The sequence below is a fragment of the Typha angustifolia genome, chromosome 10 (genome assembly GCF_048772165.1).
Source record: "Typha angustifolia cultivar Huaian chromosome 10, ASM4877216v1, whole genome shotgun sequence".
NCBI classification, from domain to species: Eukaryota; Viridiplantae; Streptophyta; class Magnoliopsida; order Poales; family Typhaceae; genus Typha; species Typha angustifolia.
Genome location: NC_133248.1, coordinates 10459993 through 10480627, shown reverse-complemented (window position 1 = coordinate 10480627; position 20635 = coordinate 10459993). Strand labels below are relative to the sequence as shown.

Here is a 20635-nt window from a genome sequence, read left to right as displayed (position 1 = left end):
GATTTAAAATCTATTAGTATTTTTTTCAATTGAGACAGTGGTAGACTGTGAAACTTAGATGATTTATATATCAAAGAAGGCTGGTTGATGAGTTGTAGGATCATTTAAAAGAACACTTATAATAGGGTTGTTTATACTCATCTTTATCACATTTATTATCTGCAAAGAAACCCTCCTGCTAAAGACTTAATTAATCTAGTATGAGTCCCCAAGTGTAAAGCAATCATTGCGTACTTTAATGTCACCTTGGGCAAATGGTATGTGTAATGCTCATAGGAGGCATATTGGTTATTGGGAGACTTTGACAACTATAATTAAATCATCGAAGTTAACCTACTTTCATATATTAATTATTTTCCATATAAAAGGAGTTTAAAAAAAAATATATAGTGGGTAAACCATTTGATTCCATGATAGTTGAGATGAAAGAAATGAGATAAAGGGGCTTTATTCTAGGATAAGTTCAATTCTTATCTCCTACCCCCGTGTCATTATTTTGTTGAGAGAGTTTAATAGGGTAATGTTGATTAGTTGGGATAAGTTATCTTTGCAAGTTAAATATCATTTTTGCCCTAGTTCTTTAGGAAAAGCACTTGAATTCTTTTAAAAAGCAACTAAATTATTACATTAAACCTTTCTAAATCTTGTATGCATATCTGAAAACCAATATATGAGAAAGGAATAATACTATTAAGTACGAGCACTGATTAAAATTAGAAGATATAATTAGATCCAATGATTAAAATATTCCCATAATCTAAGTAATAAATAAATAAAAAAAGAGGAATAAAAATATAGGGTGAAATGGTGTTTAGTTGTAATCGTTGGAATAAGGGGAAATAATTAAAAAAATTCCCCCTATATTTATATTCCCCTAGTTTTACAACCAAACACCAAATTAAAATTGTACTAAAAATTTCCCTCTATTCCATAATAAGTGCACATTTAATTTCAATCCTATTCTTCCCTTTTGTTCCTCAACCAAACGAGCCCAAATAGAGTTGAGATGGTTTGGATTTGAGAGGCCAACTCCTGCATTTAAATGAGTCCTAAGGCAGTAGGTAGAGGTGAATGAGTTGGAGAAAGTGATGTCCATCTCATAGATCATTGCAAGAATATATACTTTAATTATTTCAAAAAGAAAAGAAAAAAATCTTCACTCTATTTATTTAATTTAATTATACGACGCATGTCACCTCACCTACTAACTTTAGTCCCACATGGTTCATTTTTATACATGTAAACCTTTGCAAAATTAAAGTCATTAAGTATTTCTCTTAACATTAACCTGATAAGTTTATAGCATAGCAAGATATCTTCCTTGAAGAGAGTAGATCCATTGTGATGATCAAATTAATAAACTTTTAAAACTACTTTCATCTTAGATTGGCTAAGCATCAACGTTTCCACTCTAAATTATACAATATCTAACCATGAACAGATATGGACTTAGTTAATTAACAAAAGATAGATGTTGCCAAGAAGCAAGCACATTTTATCCTTATCTAACAAAGCTTTAGAGCATCATGATCGAGTGTACGTGAGATGGATGGTGATGTCCCATGAGTTGATTCAGATCCCTCACCCTCCTCTCCCTATCGTATACCCCACCACATTCAAATAACACCACCCCTATAGCCACTTGTTTCTTTCCTATAAACCTAATAATTAAATTAAATACTAATCCTCCCCCATTAACAGTTAACATCCACAAAAAAATCTCCTTCAAAACTTAACCATCAAGCCTCTCACTAAGCCTTTGCGTGTTGGACAACTCCACCACATCATCAAACAACTCTTCTACTCACAAAAGTAAACTTAGAGAGACAAGAAGATCAGAGCTACATATATGTGCTTAAAAATTGATAAACCACACAACTGCACAGGTGCTTGTAACCAAATAATAATAGTAATAATAATCACATATTGGCCCAAATTTTTTCACAGCAAATTAAACAAAGAAGAAAACCCAACATAGATACAGAAGGAATAAACGTAAAAGGGAAGAGAGAGAGAGAGAGAGAAAGAAAGAATAGGACATGATATGAACTTGCATGGTGATGATAGTTTTGATGAGGGGGGTGATGGTGGTGTTGTACTTGTACATAGCCATGGAGACTCCTTTAGTTGCCCTCAGGCCTTGGGCGGCTCCTCGGTAGGCTTAGCTGGCTCGGCGGCTGGTGCAGCCGGAGCTGGCTCCGGAGCCGGTTCGGCAGGGGGAGCCGGGGTCTCCTCCACCTTCTCCTCTATCTCCTCCTTCTTCTCCTCCACCACCACCTCTCTGGTGGTCTCCTCGGCGGGAGCCGGCTCGGCAGGCGGTTCCGGCTTCGGCTCCTCGGTGACGACGAAGGTGGATACCTTCTCGAAGATGAAGAGGACCGGACCGGAGACGAGGGCCGGGCCCGACTTGGCCGCCGCCTCGCTGACTTGCTTGGCTCCCGGGAATTCTAACACCATAGTTAACAATTTTAAATTTAGATATATATAAATAAATATCTCATGATAAAGCTTCACACATATAACAATTAACAACAACTAGTTGTTTGTCTAACTACGTACGTACCGATAACTACCAAGTCCTCGATAAATTTAGTGACCTGAACTGAATATTTCTTGACTCTACCCGCTTTGCGGTCTTTCACCAAACTCTGCAATCGATCAAAACTACTACTTATTTAGCTTACGAGCGTACATATATATGCATATTCTCGGGGTACGAGAGAAAAAAAATATAATAATAATAATATATGACCTTGATCTCAGCCGGAGAAGCTTCATAGGTTTCTACCACTTTGGTCGTGATCTCAGTCTTCTTCCCCTCAACCTCCTTGGTGATCTCCTCCTATATATATGTGTATATATATATATATATACCCAAAAGATGCATGGAAGAATAAGAACAACAAATTACATGACCAGCCAAAATATGTAGATCACAAACTAATAATTAATCAAAGAAACTAACTCACCTTACAGCCATCAAAGGACTTGCAGAATTCGACAGCGGCGGCCTTCTTGCCATCCTTGTCGGTGTCGAACACCTTCTTGATCTTTGGAAGAACCTTCGACTTCCAGTAACTCATCTCGATTTCCAACTCTATATATATATATATATATGCGCGTATGTGTGTGTATATATATATATATAAACTGCTAATTAAGAGGAGAATAAAACGTTATATATGCTATCTCAGAGTGCTTCCAAGGATTGGATCATAGAAGCTAGGGGGAGAAGGAATACATACATGGAGATTTCTCGTGCTTCTATGGATTGGATATGGGATGGGATTCGCCGACGAAGAGGGTATGTAAACAGAGCTAATAAAGCTCCGTAAGCCCAAGGATGGAGATATAGAAGGGGGTTGCGGGAAAACAGACTCTGAGTTGGGAGTTAATTACGAGGGATGCCACGGGCTGGTCCAATGATTTGAGTCGAGGAGGTGGGTACGTGGAGGCAACTTTTGGCCAGCGAGGACGGGCAGCGATGCGAGCTGGAAAAGGGCCGGCGGGACGCATGATGGGAGTACGGACGGCTGTGATCGCGGTACGCGGTGGGCTCCACTCATTGTTTGGGTAATCGCAGGGGGGCTGCGAAGGGCGTTCTCGTCATTTCTGGAGGGACGAGGGCACCAGGCGTAATTTTGCTGAGTGGGAGGGGCACGGTTGCAGGTGGCGGGGACGGGAGGGTGCGACAGCTGGCGATGGGAGCAGGGTTGGGTGGCAATCCCGCATTAGTGGGTCCCACAGCCGGTGTTTTTATCTCTCGTTGGTAATATGAGAAGGGGATAGAGATACCGTGTGCGGTTAGGGGAACTTGGGGGGATGGGAAACCAGATCCCGAGGGAAACGGGTTTCATCCCCCCCTCAGCGACGGCCCGATGAATCGGCGGGTCCCAGGAACGTATCGGTCGCCGCACGGAGCACGTGGCTTTGCTGGCCGGGGGAGCCAAGGCCGCGGTGGCTTCTCTTATTTTATCCCCAAAACGCCCCCACCTTTGTCTGCATGTTCCACAATTAAATATATATATATATTCTCATCCCTATTATCCAACAAATTAAATAATAATAATAATAATAATAACAAGGGTATTTTCTGATATATATATACCAAAGAGTTCGGCATCGCAGGGATGAAAAAAAAATATTTTTCAACACAAATAAATAAAATATATTATTAATTGAAATTATTTATTTAAATCGAACTGTAGCTGACTGAGGTGTGCAAGCACATAAATGCTAATGGAATGAAGAGGACAAGCTGGAGATATCTCCACAATATTGTGAAAAAAAAAAAAAAAAAAAAATTTGTTGGCTGCCAGAGAAGCAAGTTTATTTACTTACCAGTTGTACCTCCTTTTTTTTTCCTCTTTTAATGAACTTTAATTAATTCTTTAATAATGATTTGATAAGCTCTACTGCACCCATCTGGTATAATTATTCTACGTTATGTACCAAATAAATTTTTGCATGCTGTCATAAATATGTTCCAAGACAGAGACGCCTGAGAATATTTAATTTGCTGTGCTTCGTACTGCCCATCTCATCCTTATCTTTGGTCCTCTAATTATGAGCTAATTTTGGTTTTAGTTCTACTAAACCGATTGATTAACCTGCACAGCTGGGTGGATCTCGGCTTGGATTTTTCTCAGCAAGATCCAAAAGAGGACAATACGCAAGTATAACGCTATTCTTCTACATACTCTTTTGCACAATCTTTTATTTGACTTTAGATATTTTAGTATCTTTATTATTTTACACCCTAATTTCTCTGAAATTATATCAATGGAGTTTGTTCCGTGGACCCCTCCACGCACTGGCCACTGGGCGTTAACCACCACGTGGCGCCGGACTGTTGGCTCCAGAGTGGCGTGAGCTCCTCGAACACTCATTGCTCCCCAGTCGCAGCCAATCACGCATCATTAGTTGGAACGACGAGCAAGTTTAAGACTTCGTCGATTTCTTATCTCAAAAGAATCTAGTAATGATATATAATATGAGAATAGAGAATCTAAGTTGCTGACGTGTACCCACAGCTTGTTTCTTTCCCTTTGCAAGTAAATTGAATGTGATATGTCTCCCTCAATGTATGTATGCTAATTAGAATGCTAATTAAAAGAATTTTATATAATTATCATAAAAAACATTTCAAAATATCGTTGTACTATAGTATTTAAACTGTATTTTAATTATGATTAATTAGAGAGTTTTAGTGGTAATTATATACAAAATCCCTTGTAATTTTATTTACCTCGAAATAAGAATTTGTGGGATGGCTAGAAGATTGGCCCATATATGCGGTGAAGTGTATAAAATTATTATTATTTATAATAAGGTAGATGCTAAAGTATGGCCTACTCTATATAAAGCTTGCACGTAAAAAATAAGGACTAATTTACAACCTTTGATTGCTTGTTGGACCTACTCAATGAGCCTGGATAGGTACAAACTAAGATAATTAAAGTTAATAAATTATGCACTATAGATACCATTTTATGCGAGTGACAGATTTATTAAAATTAATATTTATTTATTTTTTCTAGTTCATGATTTATTATGTAGGTATTTGGGTTTTGTTTCTTTGCAAGCACTGGTGACATTAGTTGGTGGGATTTTATAAGTTTGTCCTCCTTATGCATAAGTACGAGGTCTTAACTCATCTACCCTGTTATCTTATCTTAAAACAAGGTGTAATTATATTTTCTACTAATTCAAATATCACCTCACATTTTTCACCTATTTTTAATATCTACAAATATTTTGTGTAGAATTTTTTTTTTTACTATTATTTTATTGTAAAATATTTGATAAAATATAAATCAGGATTTATAAATATTGAAAGTAGAAGGTGTAAATCATAAATATGTTAAAAGATAAGTTGTTAAATATAAATTTTTGTAAAATTTATTATTCGGTTTTTTAAGTAATAGGATACTAAATAATAGTTTTAGGGGGCAATTTAGAAAGACGTGGGTACAAATTTCTCTAATTTTTATGTCCATTTGGCCTGCTAGCTTAATTAGAGTCAATGTAATACATTAATTCTACTACGTAAACTGGGGGGTTTTTTAGTCCCTCTTTCATATGATTCCTTTTCCACTAAGTTTTTTCTGGGAATGAATATAAAGTACAGAGAGCAGCTGTCAGCATAACATCATAATATTCCAAAGATGTCCATTTTGATTAGTTCTTAAGATTGTGGAGACCATTATTTCTGCTTAACTCTTAAACAAGCCTAGCTAGACATTCCATTGATCGAAAAAAAGGAGAACAATACTAGTTTAAATTTCTTTATTATCCACTCATGACATGGCTTGATTAAAAAAGAAAAATGTATGAACGTTTCTAATATTGTTATTTCTTTATATATTTTTTTTAAAAAAATCTCTTCATGTGTCAACTTGTTAAGGAGCTTTATGATCCAATTTTGATACCTCTTTGCAATCAGTTCTCCCTTAGGTGCGCCTTGCCGGTAAAATTCAGTGAGTCTTCGTGGTCGTCGCCACCCCGAGCACCACCGGGCATAAAACCTCGACGGCAAAGAGGCCCAATCAAAGGCCCAAAAGGCCCAAATTTATCGAAAAGCTCAAGAACAATGCGGTCAACAATCTCACCCTATAGAACCCACACAATTTGATATGGGCTCCGACATCGGCTCGAGCACTTCCTCAGAGGGTGCCACACATTACCGTCTGCGGGCAGTTTCCGCTGACGAGCAATGCAACAGTGACCAAACCTAGCACCGATCCCAAATTGATGAACATGGGCCCCCGCCAATTCCTGGCCCATACATTAAATGCCATCGCCACAAGGCCCAATAAGGCGCTGCACGCCGTGCCGACCCTCGAAACCCTCCTCGGCCTCTCCGGCCACCTGGCGCTGAGCTTGTTTGCCTCCGGGGTAGACGAAGCCCCATATACACCAAGCCTATCATTTGCAATTTCGCATTACTACTCCAATAGCTGATAAACTATCTTCTGGGCCTTTTAAAAGCCCACATAGAATGATCACGAACTAAAACCACCACCACTCCAAACACACAGACATGCAACAAGATATAGCTAGCTTAACCGATGTCCCCCATCCCCTAAAGCAATCAAGAGAGAACCCACTCCATGTCTTCTTGCATGCATCACTCAAATATATATAGCACACTAAGAATTACACAAGATTTAAGTTGGTCAACACTGAACTAAATAAGTAGTAGTATGACCAAAGCGATACAAATAAAAGTTCAGAAGAGTAATTTAACTTATGAAAGAATAATATGGTCATCATGCATACATAATAATAAAAGCAAATATTAAGATGTTTTCTGTAAATCTTCCTAACTTTGTACCTCCTGGAAGTTATAAGTCTTCTTGCTCTCCTCATGACCAAGTTCAACTGAAGAAGGCTCCTCCTTTCCTCTCGCCAAGTAACTCTCATCGCATAACAAACGCCTGGAGGCACTAAGATCGTCGCCGGTCACACCGACGACTTCCGGGCTCCGATTGGCCGGTGGCCGACACATTGTTGGACTTCCCTGAGCTCGAGCAAAGTCGGTGAAGACTTATATAGATGCTGCAAATGCCTTGGTCCGGAATGAGCAAAGCTTGCTTAATAGTTGTATATCATATATAGAAGAGAAAGAGAGGGAGAGAGAGAGAGAGAGGAGACAAAAGATAAGTTGTCTATAATCGACATAGTAAAGACAAAGCATAGAGGAGAATTAAGTTGAGGGTTTGGACTCCATGTCTAACTTTGAGCACAAGAGTGAGACAAAAGTGATAGCGAGTGTATATCGAAGAAGTTATCATTGGATACGTTAATGCGAACTTATAGATGATGGATATATTGTCTTGTAGCATTGTAATTGTCATATTGAAGGACTATGAGACGCAAGTTTTGGATTAGGTTTAAAAGAATTCGTCTATATATATACGTTCACACTTTGTTTCTCCACATAAATAACTTTTGTGAACAAATTTCCGCAACTAATCACCATATATTTTTGTCTTCTTCAAAGAAACCTACAACCAACGTAATGTTTTATTACGTTGCTTCAATTCTTGTAACTACTAAAATATGGATGATTACATATTTGAGTTGAGAGAAAAATATATGAAAATTAGTTTTAACTTTTACTCCATCTATTGTGAGGGTTTTGCTTTAATCAGCAGAAAATTTTAAAATCAATGGGAGGTTGGCACAAATATTATTCAATTTTGTACGTGATCCACGTTTGAAATAAATCCGAGAAATTGCTACTTTGAGGCAGGCCTCGGTAGCATCAACATTAGCAATAAGAAAATTATTAACTTTATCTCTAAAAATAAGTAATATTTTTTAATCAACCGAAAGGCTAAATATGAGCTAGATAAAGAGTCATTCCTCCTTAGATACAAAAACACTTAGATTCTACTAAATTTTAACTAATATAGTAAACTATTTAGTGTAGACCATGTGCACTGTTGAACAATTGTTTTGAAATAAACGTCATCGAGACTTATTCCGAACCATCACGTAGTTGAACTGCTCTTCCAAATCAACCACACTACTGAACCATCAACCGAATTGAGCGTTGAATCAAACCACCAAAATACTACATAATTTTTTTTTAATAATAATAGTTTAGAGTGGAAACAAATCCCATAGCCTCTAGTTTGGTTGGTTGAAAAATAACTCTTAAAAAGGGACATTTATGGGAAACACTTGAATTCAAAATTTAGCATTAGGTGGCTTCATCCTAGTTGGTCAAGTGGTCCTGTTCTTTTGGCAGACTTCGATTTGAATTACTTCATAAAGAGAGCCAAATTCATATGGAGCTTTTATCAGATCCACATGTTCCCAAAAAGTGAGCCGTTCAAATTGCTTCCGGATCCTCTGGGTACTCCAATTGTATAAATATACTTTGAAAGCAAATGAGAATTTGCCAAGAAGCTGATCGGAAGGAATTCCTGCACTCGAGGATTCAGAGAATCCCTCACATTTGAATTGTCCCCCACGCCACTTTGCTAATTAATACCTCTACAACCCCAAAATCTTCCTTTTTAACCTTTTCTCACCCAGCAAAACCATAGCTTTCCGAGCCACTTTTGCAGTTTTGCCCCTGGTTCGAATTTAAAATACTCTGGATCCCGTCACCTCCCTCTCCCTCTCCTACAATGTCCACAATCACCCGTCCACTCTCGTCTCGGAATCAAATCTAACTCTACCCTTTCCACCAGCGGTGACCACAATCTTTATGCATTCAAACTACGATGGAGTAATGAGAAGCCACGTGGGCACGCTCCATCACGCTCCTCGATGCCGAGATGCTCGCCTCGTGGACGGCTCAGATCGCGCCGCATTTCAAATCGTCTCCTTCCCTCCAAGAAAATAAAGGGAGGAGAAAAATAAAAATAAAACAAGAAAATAAAAACCCCCCCGTCTCCTTCCTCTTAATCCGGCGTTCTTGTCCGAAATCGAAATCGAAATAGAAACCCTATCGTCTTCTTCTTCCCTATTCCAAGATGCCCTCACGCCTCCTCCGCCGAACCCTAACTCTAAATCTGTCTTCTTTATAGAAGTCTAGGCTTCTCTCTCTCGATCTTTCTTTCTTGTTGTCACCTTTGTTGTAAAGTTAGGGTTTAGGAAACGCCCGATGTCGACATCGAAGCGGCGATCGTCCTTGTCGTCCGGGCCGGTTTTTTCTTCGTCGTCCACGAAGAGAGCCGCGGCGGCGGCGCCGACGGAGAATTCTGCCAAGATGCCGGCAGCTACGGTGGAGCAGGCTAAGAAGAGGGTTGCTCTCGGGAACATTACGAACCAGTGCAATGCGGGGCGCGCTGCTGGTCGCGTGATAGCCGGTGTTGCGAAGGGAACCAATGTGGGTACAATTTGGTGCCTTTCTCGCGTCCTGCTTCTTTTCTCTTTGTTTGACGATCTGTTTTGATATGAAAAGATGGTAGTTTAAGTAGGGTTTGAAAAAAAATTCATTTTTGCGATTCGTTTGCATCTTGCTTTTCGGTTAGTATGTTCACTCTGATTTCTGCGCTATATTTTTTATGGTATTTTTGTATCTTATATCTTCTTATCTGTAGTTATTAACATTATACTTATTTAGATTCAGAGTTTAGACATTTTTGCTGGTAAGTCGTAAGGACGTCTTCATTTAATCTCTCTATTTTGATGTTGGTTACATGGAAGCATTTATGCCAACGCCAAAGGCAATACAGATGGAATATTTTTCTTTATAGATTAAAGTAACAATACTTGCCTTTTGGCAGTATTCCGGCAGTATTCAGTGACTTACATGCACATATTATAGGTATTGCTGGATTCATGATTTTCGTCTGTTTTTTTTCTTTATTTATCATTCCGTATACTTTTAATGCACCCATTTCATTCTTCCACAAATGAATAAATGATTGAATGCTCCTTTTCCTGATGTATTGTTCTATACCTGTTATTTACGTCCACATTTAATTAGCAAATCTTTAGTGTCAGCTGAGATGCTTAGACGCCGTATATCTCGTGCTCTTAGTTTGCAGCTGATTAAATACATATTCTTCGAGTGAGATTTTTTTACTTAAATACTTTTCAAAACTTCAAACTTTTAGACTTATTTAAGTAAAAAAGAAATGGCATAACTTGAAATAGACACGTGCCATATAATATTAATTTGGTGATTTGTTGTTTGATTTTATAGTGAAAGCCATGGGATGCACTACAGAATAATGTCATGGAGTGCTGTGGACAGTTATAGTTGAATTACATTAAGATTCTAGTTGGACTGTAATTCTTTCGACACATATATCAGATCATAATATATTACATTTAAATCTACTCTATCAAATGACGTGAATTTACAGCTATAGAAATTATGTGGTTGCTGACTAGCATAGTAGCATGTTAGTTTCCTCAATCTTATTATACTAATAAGCTAGTAAATAGTTTTTCATGGGTCAAGTCTGTGGTCTATTTTGTTTTGCTCTATTACAATCATGTTGGGCATGTTCCTGGAGTTCATTTTTCTTTGGTAAGAATGATCATAATTTTCATGATGCTGTCAAAGCTTTTGCTGTGAAATATTAAATTAAATGATATTCCATATCTTGCTCAAATTAGAAGGTAAATCCAACTAGTTCAACATCAACTGTGAAGAAGGGATCTACTACTACTGTTCGTTACACAAGCTTGCAGCTAAGCTCTCTGGCTACATCAGCTGCCGTAAAGCCAACAACTTTATCTAGCAAGGATATCTCGCTCCCAGCAACTCATGGCTCTGCACCTACAACTGCTCCCTGTATCTTACCCTGCAGTACTGTCATATCCCCTGGGCATTCAGGCGATTCTGTTTCTCTGGATGATACTATGTCTATATGTGATTCCATGAAAAGTCCGGACTTTGAGTACATAGACAATGGAGACTCTTCAGCAGTTGCTTCTTTGGAGAGGCGAGCAAATGAAAATCTCCACATCTCTGATTCTGCAGATGCACCAGGTTTATAATTTTATAACAAGCAAAAGAATTTCTGCTCGTTTAGATATGCATGATCATACTGGAAGTGGTGGAACTACCCTTCTTAGCTGCTTAATTTTCTGAATTAACCATGACATGATCTCATTTTTTTCAATCAGTTTCCTTTTTTGGTTTTCCTGACTTGAATTGTATCACCATACATCAGCATCTAAATTGAAGAGAGGTCTTCCTACTGCAATGGACATTGATCATTTTTTTGAGGTCGATAGTAATTACGAGGATCCACAATTATGTGCAACACTTGCTTGTGATATTTACAAGCACTTGCGTTTAGCTGAGGTGACATTTATCTACCTATTTTCTTCTCTACTATCCTGTGACACCCCACTAATCAATTTTAATAAGTTTGTTTTTCTTATTTTTACTCATCGCTTTTTCCTGTTGCTGTTCTAGCAGACTAAGAAAAGGCCTTCAACAGATTTTATGGAAAAGATCCAGACAGATATAAATGCGAGCATGCGGGCAATTCTGATAGACTGGCTTGTAGAAGTAAATTCAACTTGGCCAAATTTATGAATGCTCTCTTTTTGTTAGTTGCCAACTCAGTTGGGTTCTTTTAATTGCAGGTAGCTGAAGAATATCGCCTTGTACCTGATACCTTATATCTGACTGTAAATTACATTGACCGGTATCTTTCTGGTAATGAGATAAATCGTCAACGGCTACAACTGCTTGGTGTTTCTTGCATGCTTATAGCTGCGTAAGACCTTTTTCTTAATGTTACTGTCGACGTCTTCATGCTAGTCATCTTCTAAGCTAGATCATGCTGATCTACTCAGGAAATATGAAGAGATATGTGCCCCACAAGTGGAGGAATTCTGCTATATAACTGACAATACATATTTCAAGGATGAGGTATGATGTTCCCTTGTGTATAAACCTAGTCTTGCTTGCTATGTTTGTTCTATCTTCTTAACAAGTTAGATGAACAGGTCTTACAAATGGAAGCTGCAGTATTGAAGTACTTGAGGTTTGAAATGACAGCCCCGACTGCTAAATGTTTCTTGAGGTTGTAACAATTCTTTCTACTCATCATCAGGTTCCTGTATGGGCTAAATCATGTCCTTAAATTATGATAACTTATTTTTTCCTTGTTTATAATAGGAGATTTGTCCGGGTTGCTCAAGTATGTGATGAGGTACTTATTATTTACATCAAAGCTTTACAATCATCTTTCTCGTATTGCTTCTTATTTTAATCTTTATTTATCTCTTCTAGGCTCCACTTTTGCAACTTGAATTTTTAGCCAACTATGTTGCGGAGTTATCTCTTCTTGAGTACGGTTTACTTTGCTATTCTCCTTCATTGGTTGCTGCTTCCTCCATATTCTTGGCGAAGTTCATACTTCAGCCAACTAAGAACCCTTGGGTAAGTATGCGTTGAGTTCAGCTATCTTTTATTTTATCTGAATAAATGGAACATGTGCAAAATAATACTCCTAACCACAAGCTCTGCCTTTTTATTAGGATGCCACCTATTCCTTATAATAGTACCCGATAGGATTAGCTCATATGCTGAAAATTTAATTTATTACCTTCCTAAATTGGAAACAGAATGCCACGCTGGGTCATTATACATTGTATAAGCCCTCTGAGCTATGTGACTGCGTGAAGGCACTTCATCGGCTTTTTTGTAGTGGTCCTGGAAGCAACCTGCCTTCAATTAGAGAGAAGTATAGTCAGCACAAGGTAACTAAATTATTTCCAATGCTTATCTTATTTCCTTTAGTTTTTAGTGAAATTTACATCAATGAATTTTTTTTCTTCAGTACAAGTTTGTGGCTAAGAAGTACTGTCCTCCATCAATACCTTCCAAGTTCTTCCAAGACACGATGAATTAGAAGGCCTGTCTGAAATCCATTCCAATATTTTGTTGGACTCATTTTTCATCGGCCAAATGCTGACTTAGATCACCATGATCCTCAGTAGTAGCTGGCATCTCACGGAACAAGAAGCGCTAGTGGCATCTCCCATGTTTTCAAAAAAATAGATGCCATACTACAGATTATTGTTTTTCTCTGTGATAATGCTATCATGGTGATTTGTGTTTGATTTCCAGTTCTGGATCTCCATATGCATTTTCCTAATTGAAGCCCTATGGGGGGGGAGAATCTTCTTCAATACCATGTACATTGAAGTCCAGTCAATTTGTATTACATAGTGTGGGACAAGAGGGTCCAGCTGGCATATTTCAGCAACCCCTTGAATTGCGACAACCAGAAACTGTATTCCTTTGGTTTTCTGCATGGATCTGAGAGGCTATGTCAACATTTCAGAATTCAGATTGTTTCTACTAATGTGCTTTTGGACAAGGAACATTACTTCAGATGGCTGATTCTTTTCAGTTGAGTGAGCCTTTTCACAAGAAGTATGGTAATTTTAACTCTTCTTAGGAAGTTGAATTTGTTTGTGAAGCATGGTTTGCACTTTCAAAAGTATGTACATTTTATTTTCATCATATTACATTACTATGCCAGGTCCTGACATCTTTCTTCATGATCATTTATCCTCTGGACGTGTTAAAAGTACAAAAAAATATGGAAGAATTAAGAACTATATTCTTCTTTCTCTTGCTCATCTGCTCTCTGACTGATCTACAATTGGTTGCGGCATGCACAAAATGAGAACTATAGGTGGTATGTTGGAAATTATACAAATGTCTATGTCAATGCAACTTGTCTTGGAAGTTAGTTGCAGAAGACATCTAAGGATGCACTTTTACATGTTTCCAATGAAAGCAGGGTTTGTTTTTATTTATTTATTGTCTTTAATTGCTACCAAGTGCTAATTGCCAATTCCAAATTTTAGAAGAATTATTTTAATATTTTATATTATAAAAAGAGGGCTAATAAGTAATAACGCTATAAATGATTTAATATTTTGTCGTATACTTATATAATAAAAATAATAATTATATTTGATGCGATATAAAATTAATATCAAAGTAAGATAAAAATAGTAAAATTGTATTACACATTAGTGATATTTTTAATAAATAATCATAATTCCTTTGATCGGATTTAAAAAAATACTAATATTTGATAAGTACATACTTGTGGTTATTTTTTACCAATAGAAATGTAGGCTATATACACAATATACTAGCATTATATACAAAAGGTATATTTTTTTCTCACATTATCGCAATAGCCACGCATTACATTAAATTCTTTATGCTCGAGTGAAATATTTTTTGTTTCTTGTGGTGCAGATAAAAACCCTATAATTAAAAGATAATTTTGTAATACAAAGAAATAAATTCACACTACAGCTTAAGAACCTCGCAATGCAAAGAAATAACTCCACAGTGCAAGTAAGAACCTTGCTCTTTATATTAGCTTGTTTGTACTACGAGGAGAGAATTGTAAAAGAACTGATATTAAGTGATAGGAGAGAAAAATAATAATTAGTGTATTAGTTTAAATCATAGTGGTTATTTAGTTGCCATACTAATATAAAGAGGTTTATTTTAAAATAAATCAATTCTTATTCTATAGCTGAAAGGAGGCCTTAATTTCTTTGTACAAGATAATAAGTGTACTATTTTGTTATGGCATGATGTTGTTACAACACCTACTACCTTGAATCATTAAGGAAACACTAAAAAAATTTAAAAAAATAAAAATCTTCTCATTTTACTCTTAGTTTCCTTTCCCCACTCATATTTTCCTTTATTTATGTTCCTCCAAAAATTATGAGGAAGTGAACTCCTAATGTTGTCCTAATTGGAGTTGATACTCATTTCTTCTAAAAAAAACTCCCTATTTTGGTGGACCCACCATCAACAAGTGAGCCTTCAATGTATGACTCTCATATTGAGTTGTGACTAGAAGTGATCATGGGGCAAGTCAAGTCTATTGGGCCAACCGAGTAGGGCATTATGTTATCTAACTTGCTCATGAGTGGATTGGGTTGGGCCTAATCGGGCTTAATGGCTTGTAGGATTTTGGAGGCTGGGTCAGGCATGGTATGGCGGATGGCGGTGACGGTGGCTAAGGATTGGAAGTCGCTGGTGATGACTATCCTCCCATCTCTATCCGATCGATGTGCACTTCTACAAGGGTCAGCTCCCATCTCCCCAGCTCTCCCCAAGGATCTCTATGGTTCGCACCCTCCTCCTCTTTTGACACCGCCACCTCATTCCTTGTGTGGCTCCAACAATAGCATCTCCTCCTCCTTCTTCATCGAAGGTGGCAGCGGTGGTGGTGGGGAAGCACTAGAGGGAGGAGGAAAAAGGACAACAAAAGTAGAACCCTATCCCCAAAGCAAGCCTCCATGAAATGGCATGATCCTTCTCTTCAATCGACTTTCTCTATCAAACTCAAATGGCCAAATCAAATCCAATTGTAGGGAGCTTATACCCAAAGGAAAGAAAAACTATAATTTGTTGAAATAAAACACTATGGGATGATGCTATGGTGGGAGTAGCCGAGTAGGTAAGCGATCTCTGGAGTGGCGGAGGTGGAGGTGCTTTGATGTTGCGATGGGGGAGGAGGTGCTTTGCTATCGGTGAGAAATTAAGGATAGAGTTACTGTTTATGATATTAGAGAAAGATTTAGTTGGAAAGAAGAAGACAGAGATTGTAAAACTATGGGAAGAAGAAATTGGAAGTGGTTGAAAGAAGAAGAAAGTGAGTTATATGTTCTTTTTTTTTTTTTTTTCCATTTACCTTCTACACTATGTTAGCTTCTTTTATTTTTATTGATTTAAAACATAGTAATGGACTCTAGGCCTATAGATTGTGACCTTCCTATAATTTTAGGTCGGCCCGTCAGACATGCAACACCTGCCGCCCATTAGCAATTCGGGCTTAGGCTAGGCATGTGCTGGTTGAGTCATATGATCACTTTTAGTCATGACTCATGATCCCTAAAATTTGATGTAACTCCAAAATCGAAAGAAATCTTAGTAAAAAATAACCCTGCCACTCGTGTGAATTTTAGTATTAAGTTTCAATCCTTGATGGCTCCTACGTGATTCTATTATATGGTTTGATTTGTTGCTAACTTCTTGGCCTTAGAATGTCATCCTGAAAACTTTCTTTGCTTTTGAATTCTTTGTGTTCTTGAAATCTTTATGCTCGAAGATTGTCAAGAAAGATTCATTATATCTAAATTATTTGCTTGATTTCTAAAAAAAAGATTGTGTTGTTATGGATTATGAGAACATATAGGACTTACTTTGATCTAACTCGCTATCCAACCCGAATTTCATCGTATACAAGTCAAAATAAATTACCAGGTCTAGATACAAATACTGATATATATACAAATCACAGTTTGAAAAAATATTCGAATCTTGATACTAGTATAATGTATATGTTCAAATATGGATACGAATATTATATATTCAGGTAAATATACGAAAATAAGTAAAAATCCAATCTCAAAACCCTACCCGACCTATTAACATGAAACCTCACCCTAGGTATTCTCAATCCCTCCTTCGGCTGTCGTTCCCTCTTTCCAGCTGCCACAAAAGTGCATAGCCTCACCCTAACTCTTCACCAGCCGCCACAAAAGTGTAAACCCATCCCTCACTCTCTCCCTCACTCTCTCCGACGATCCGGCGACTCCGACCGTCCGACGCCTTCTAGACACTTTAAGACTCCGACAGTTAGCCCTCCATTGGTTGCTTCTCCGCCGGACGCCGGCTCCGACCTCTTCAATCTTCACTGACCGGCTACCGCCTCCGCCGGACGCCGGACGCCGACGCCACTGGATATGCTGCAATTTTTTTCCTTGCGCATGCTTTAAGAGCTAGTTAGAGCTCACTATTAACATAGAATTGAATCTATTGATCAGTTTCTTACTTCTACATGCATAAACTTACATTTTTGTGTCAGAAGTTATTGTTATCGTCTTGCATAAATTAGTTCTTGCTGATGTTATTGTTATTTTCTTGAGCATCCCCAAGTATGATTGATGAGTGATCTCATTGTTTCATTAGTTTGAGAGATTAGAGCGACAATTCGAGCTGTTAAAAATGGTATCTTTATGGCTCTTGATTAGCTGCTCAGTACCCATGTGATGGTTATATGCTACATTGTCTTTTTATTGTTTTCGAGTAACAGAAATTATCTCCGTGCTGTTTTCTTTCATCTTTTATATCTTCCCCAATGCTAGAAGAAAGGATATGATGGTTAAAAGTAAAAGGTATGAGTAAGAAAACGCCATGGTGGTTGTTAGATGTAACTGGGACGAAGGAAGGGGGCCCTTGCCCTTGCTTGAGTTGTAGCATTGTGGCCTTCGCAACCTCTTCTACAACAAAATTTTCATCTTATGATTGAAAGTGGACGGAAATAAAAGGCGTGGACTGCATTCTAAGCGTGAATGCTAGCCTAGACTTCTCCACACATTCTGTTAATAGTCCCAGATCATCTAGTCACTATCATGTTTTCTTCATTGATCAAAACCTATAATCTGATCCTTTCTTTATATGGGAGCTTGTCTCATGTTGGGTCTTGATTTGAATCTTGGAATATGATGTCTTAGTTAGCAATCAAGTTCAATTTCTGAATCTTAGTTATTTCACTTAGTTTCTTTTTATAAGGGGAACACTATATTAGATCTCAGAAGACATCTTGTCTGTGTTCATCTTATGGATTTAAGCGTAAAGCATTAAATCGAGACTGGCAATTGATATGCATGCTTGGCCCCATTAGTCCTGCCCCCTGGCTTTATTGGAAATCTCATTCGTCGGTTGGATGGAATGGAAATTATATGTAGAGCTGTTGAAAATGGCAGTCTGTGTACCTGGGTCAACTGCTAAGTGTCATTCTTATTGAGTCCTAAATGCATGCACTTATGTCCTCATTGAGCCTTGTGTATTTGCAGGTATTTCATTTTATTTCACCATATATCATTGGTAAAATCAACCTTCAATATCGTCTTTTGTTGTGGTTATTCTTGTTTTGGCAGAGAAGTTTTCAGACTTTTTGCTGCATTTTCAGATGAATAAAAACTTTCTTATGTACCGAACTCATCATATGGATGGTCCAAATTTGTTGAAGTTTCATAATCAGAATTTATTAACATTTATTTGTTACATCCGCGGATCGGTTCTCGAGGCAATTCTAGGATCTAATTAAAATTTTAAATATGCCTGTTGCCAGTCTTTTATGATTTAAGTGAGGGTCAATTCCCAAAGCAGCCATAACAGGTTTCTGGAGTTCTTTAACCTTCTATTCTCAGGTTTTTGTTCGTGTTAATCCCTCTTTTGTTCTCTACAATTACTATTTCTTTCTTGTATACAATACTAAGTTTCATAACTGATGCTATTCTGAAACAGTGATTTGCAGAGCAGCTTATCAAGTATTACATGAAATAAAGGAGTATGTTTATGATGTGAATAAGGTAACAATCTCGTGAGATCTCTTGGAAATATAATATGCAGCAATTTGATTATGTATATTCCTGTGTACTTGTCTATTATTTTTATTTGGATTTTCAAAAGTTAATAATAAATACTATGTGGTGAGTTGAGTTCTACCCACAAGTTATCTAACTTCCTAGTGTAATTTCTCCATCCACGTAACATGATTTTATTATGGTCTTTTAGAATATAACTAGGGTATACTTAGGATGCACTTAGCTGTTTTTTTAGCATCTTGTACAATATTTAAATATGTAGATTGATTTTAAAAATCAAAATTATTATGGCTGTTGATAAATTAGTGGATTCTAATAGCTAACTATAGTTTTTAATAAGAATACATTAGTTTATTGTTTAGATATTAGGTATTAATTTTAACTTCTCTTATTTTTTTTCATATGTTAATATTTTTTAACCGTCCTAAATTCCAGGCTAGATGCCAGCCTTCTTTCTTTGAGATTTTATACCCAAAGATTGCATCTTAATTGTCTATCATGGTCATTAGCTACTGCAGATGATACATCGAAAGGCATCAGAATTACTCGAACTGCCCCGCACACTCTCACCTATTATTTGCGGATTATCTCCTAATATTCAGAAAGAGCTCATAGAAGGAAGTGGTTGCCATATCTAAGATTCTTAATCTGATTTGTGCCATCTCTAGTCAAGTGCTAAACTAAGACAACCATCAGACCCATCTTTTGGCATTTGTGTGAGGGTCATATGTAAGCCCCCTTCTCCCCCCTTTTTCTCTTAGATCAATGGATAGATCCACAAACCTATTTTCAAAAAAAGAAAAAGAAAATCTGGATCCTTTTTAAAAAAAAAAAAAAAATTGTTTTCTATGCCTATAGGTAGTCAAAAGAATTCGAGTTTCATTCTCCCTGAGAAGTAGACTGCAACCAAAAGAAATGGAATTTTGTTACCTTGGAATTGTTTGTTGAATCTTTTTACTTCTGGACATATTCTTATTATAGATTATTGAGTCATATTATCTGCTTAAAAAATGGATGAAGCGGGTCAATCTTGTGATTTGAATTCAATTAACTAATTCAATTCCATTTAGGCCTGATTCCGAAGACTAATTAAAGTTTCCACGTATAATTTGAGTTCTACGTGTATAAGATATATAAGATAAATTGAATTACTAAAATATATTAAAAAAATTTAATAAAACTAAATTGATATTAACTGATATGAATTCAGAACAATATATTAAAAAGATTCAATATAACTAAAGTGATATTAGGGTTAATTACGCTGATACCTTATGTATTATACTCGGTTTTTATGGATACTTTTTAAATTTTTTAAGTTACAATGTCCTATTAAACTTTAGGAATATACTATTAATTTTTTTAAGTTACAATGTCCCATTAAACTTTAAGAATATACTATTATACCCCTAATAAATATATCATATTATTAATTTTTAAATAAAAATAAATTTAAAAAGTAAATTATATAATTTCTCTCAACTTAACTTTTTTTTTTCTCTCTCTTCTCCATTATAATTCCCTTCATCTCTCCTCTCCCTTCTCCCTCCTCCCCACCTTCATTCCCTTTCGAGATTTCCGCATTGCTCCCCTCATTCTTTGTTGCGCATCCCTCCTCCCCATCATTACTGCTCCTCATCTCCTTCCGTCCATCATTCCTTCGACATTTATGCCCCCCTCTCTCCTCCCTATCGTCACTACTCCTCTTTTCTCGTCATATTTAAATCTAATTTAGTTATTAATTAGTTAGCTTATACTAATT

At 37.0% G+C, this 20635-nt stretch overlaps 2 protein-coding genes across 3 annotated transcripts; one reads left to right on the top strand and one right to left on the bottom strand.

The window, feature by feature from the left end:
• Positions 1-1890: 1890 nt before the first annotated feature.
• Positions 1891-3375, bottom strand: LOC140769322 (salt stress root protein RS1-like). Of its 2 annotated transcripts, XM_073109992.1 has the most exons (5): positions 3246-3375; positions 2970-3150; positions 2753-2842; positions 2564-2648; positions 1891-2447 (listed from the first exon to the last, which is right to left on the bottom strand). In XM_073109992.1, exons 2-5 carry the CDS (start codon positions 3081-3083, stop codon positions 2134-2136), a joined length of 603 nt encoding a protein of 200 aa, XP_072966093.1. In that variant the 5' UTR covers positions 3084-3150; positions 3246-3375; the 3' UTR covers positions 1891-2133. The 2 variants fall into 2 exon arrangements, with proteins under 2 accessions (XP_072966093.1, XP_072966092.1); XM_073109991.1 differs by having other exon boundaries at positions 2970-3306.
• A 6033-nt stretch (positions 3376-9408) lies between these two features.
• LOC140768705 (cyclin-A1-4-like) lies at positions 9409-13998 on the top strand. The gene is made up of 11 exons (XM_073109081.1): positions 9409-9847; positions 11089-11464; positions 11649-11782; positions 11900-11992; positions 12070-12203; positions 12283-12358; positions 12436-12512; positions 12608-12641; positions 12722-12871; positions 13057-13191; positions 13272-13998. The coding sequence occupies exons 1-11, from the start codon at positions 9623-9625 to the stop codon at positions 13341-13343; spliced, it is 1506 nt and encodes a 501-aa protein (XP_072965182.1). The 5' UTR covers positions 9409-9622; the 3' UTR covers positions 13344-13998.
• Positions 13999-20635: the final 6637 nt, after the last annotated feature.

Coding starts and splice junctions, on each gene's coding strand:
- LOC140768705 (XM_073109081.1), top strand. CDS start 9,623: ATGTCGACATCGAAGCGGCGATCGTCCTTGTCGTCCGGGCCGGTTTTT. Junction 11,783..11,899: donor AGCACTTGCGTTTAGCTGAG/GTGACATTTATC, acceptor CTGTTCTAGCAG/ACTAAGAAAAGGCCTTCAAC. Junction 12,204..12,282: donor TCTTGCATGCTTATAGCTGC/GTAAGACCTTTT, acceptor TGATCTACTCAG/GAAATATGAAGAGATATGTG.
- LOC140769322 (XM_073109992.1), bottom strand. CDS start 3,083: ATGAGTTACTGGAAGTCGAAGGTTCTTCCAAAGATCAAGAAGGTGTTC. Junction 2,843..2,969: donor AGTCCTTTGATGGCTGTAAG/GTGAGTTAGTTT, acceptor ACATATATATAG/GAGGAGATCACCAAGGAGGT. Junction 2,448..2,563: donor CGAGGACTTGGTAGTTATCG/GTACGTACGTAG, acceptor CTATGGTGTTAG/AATTCCCGGGAGCCAAGCAA.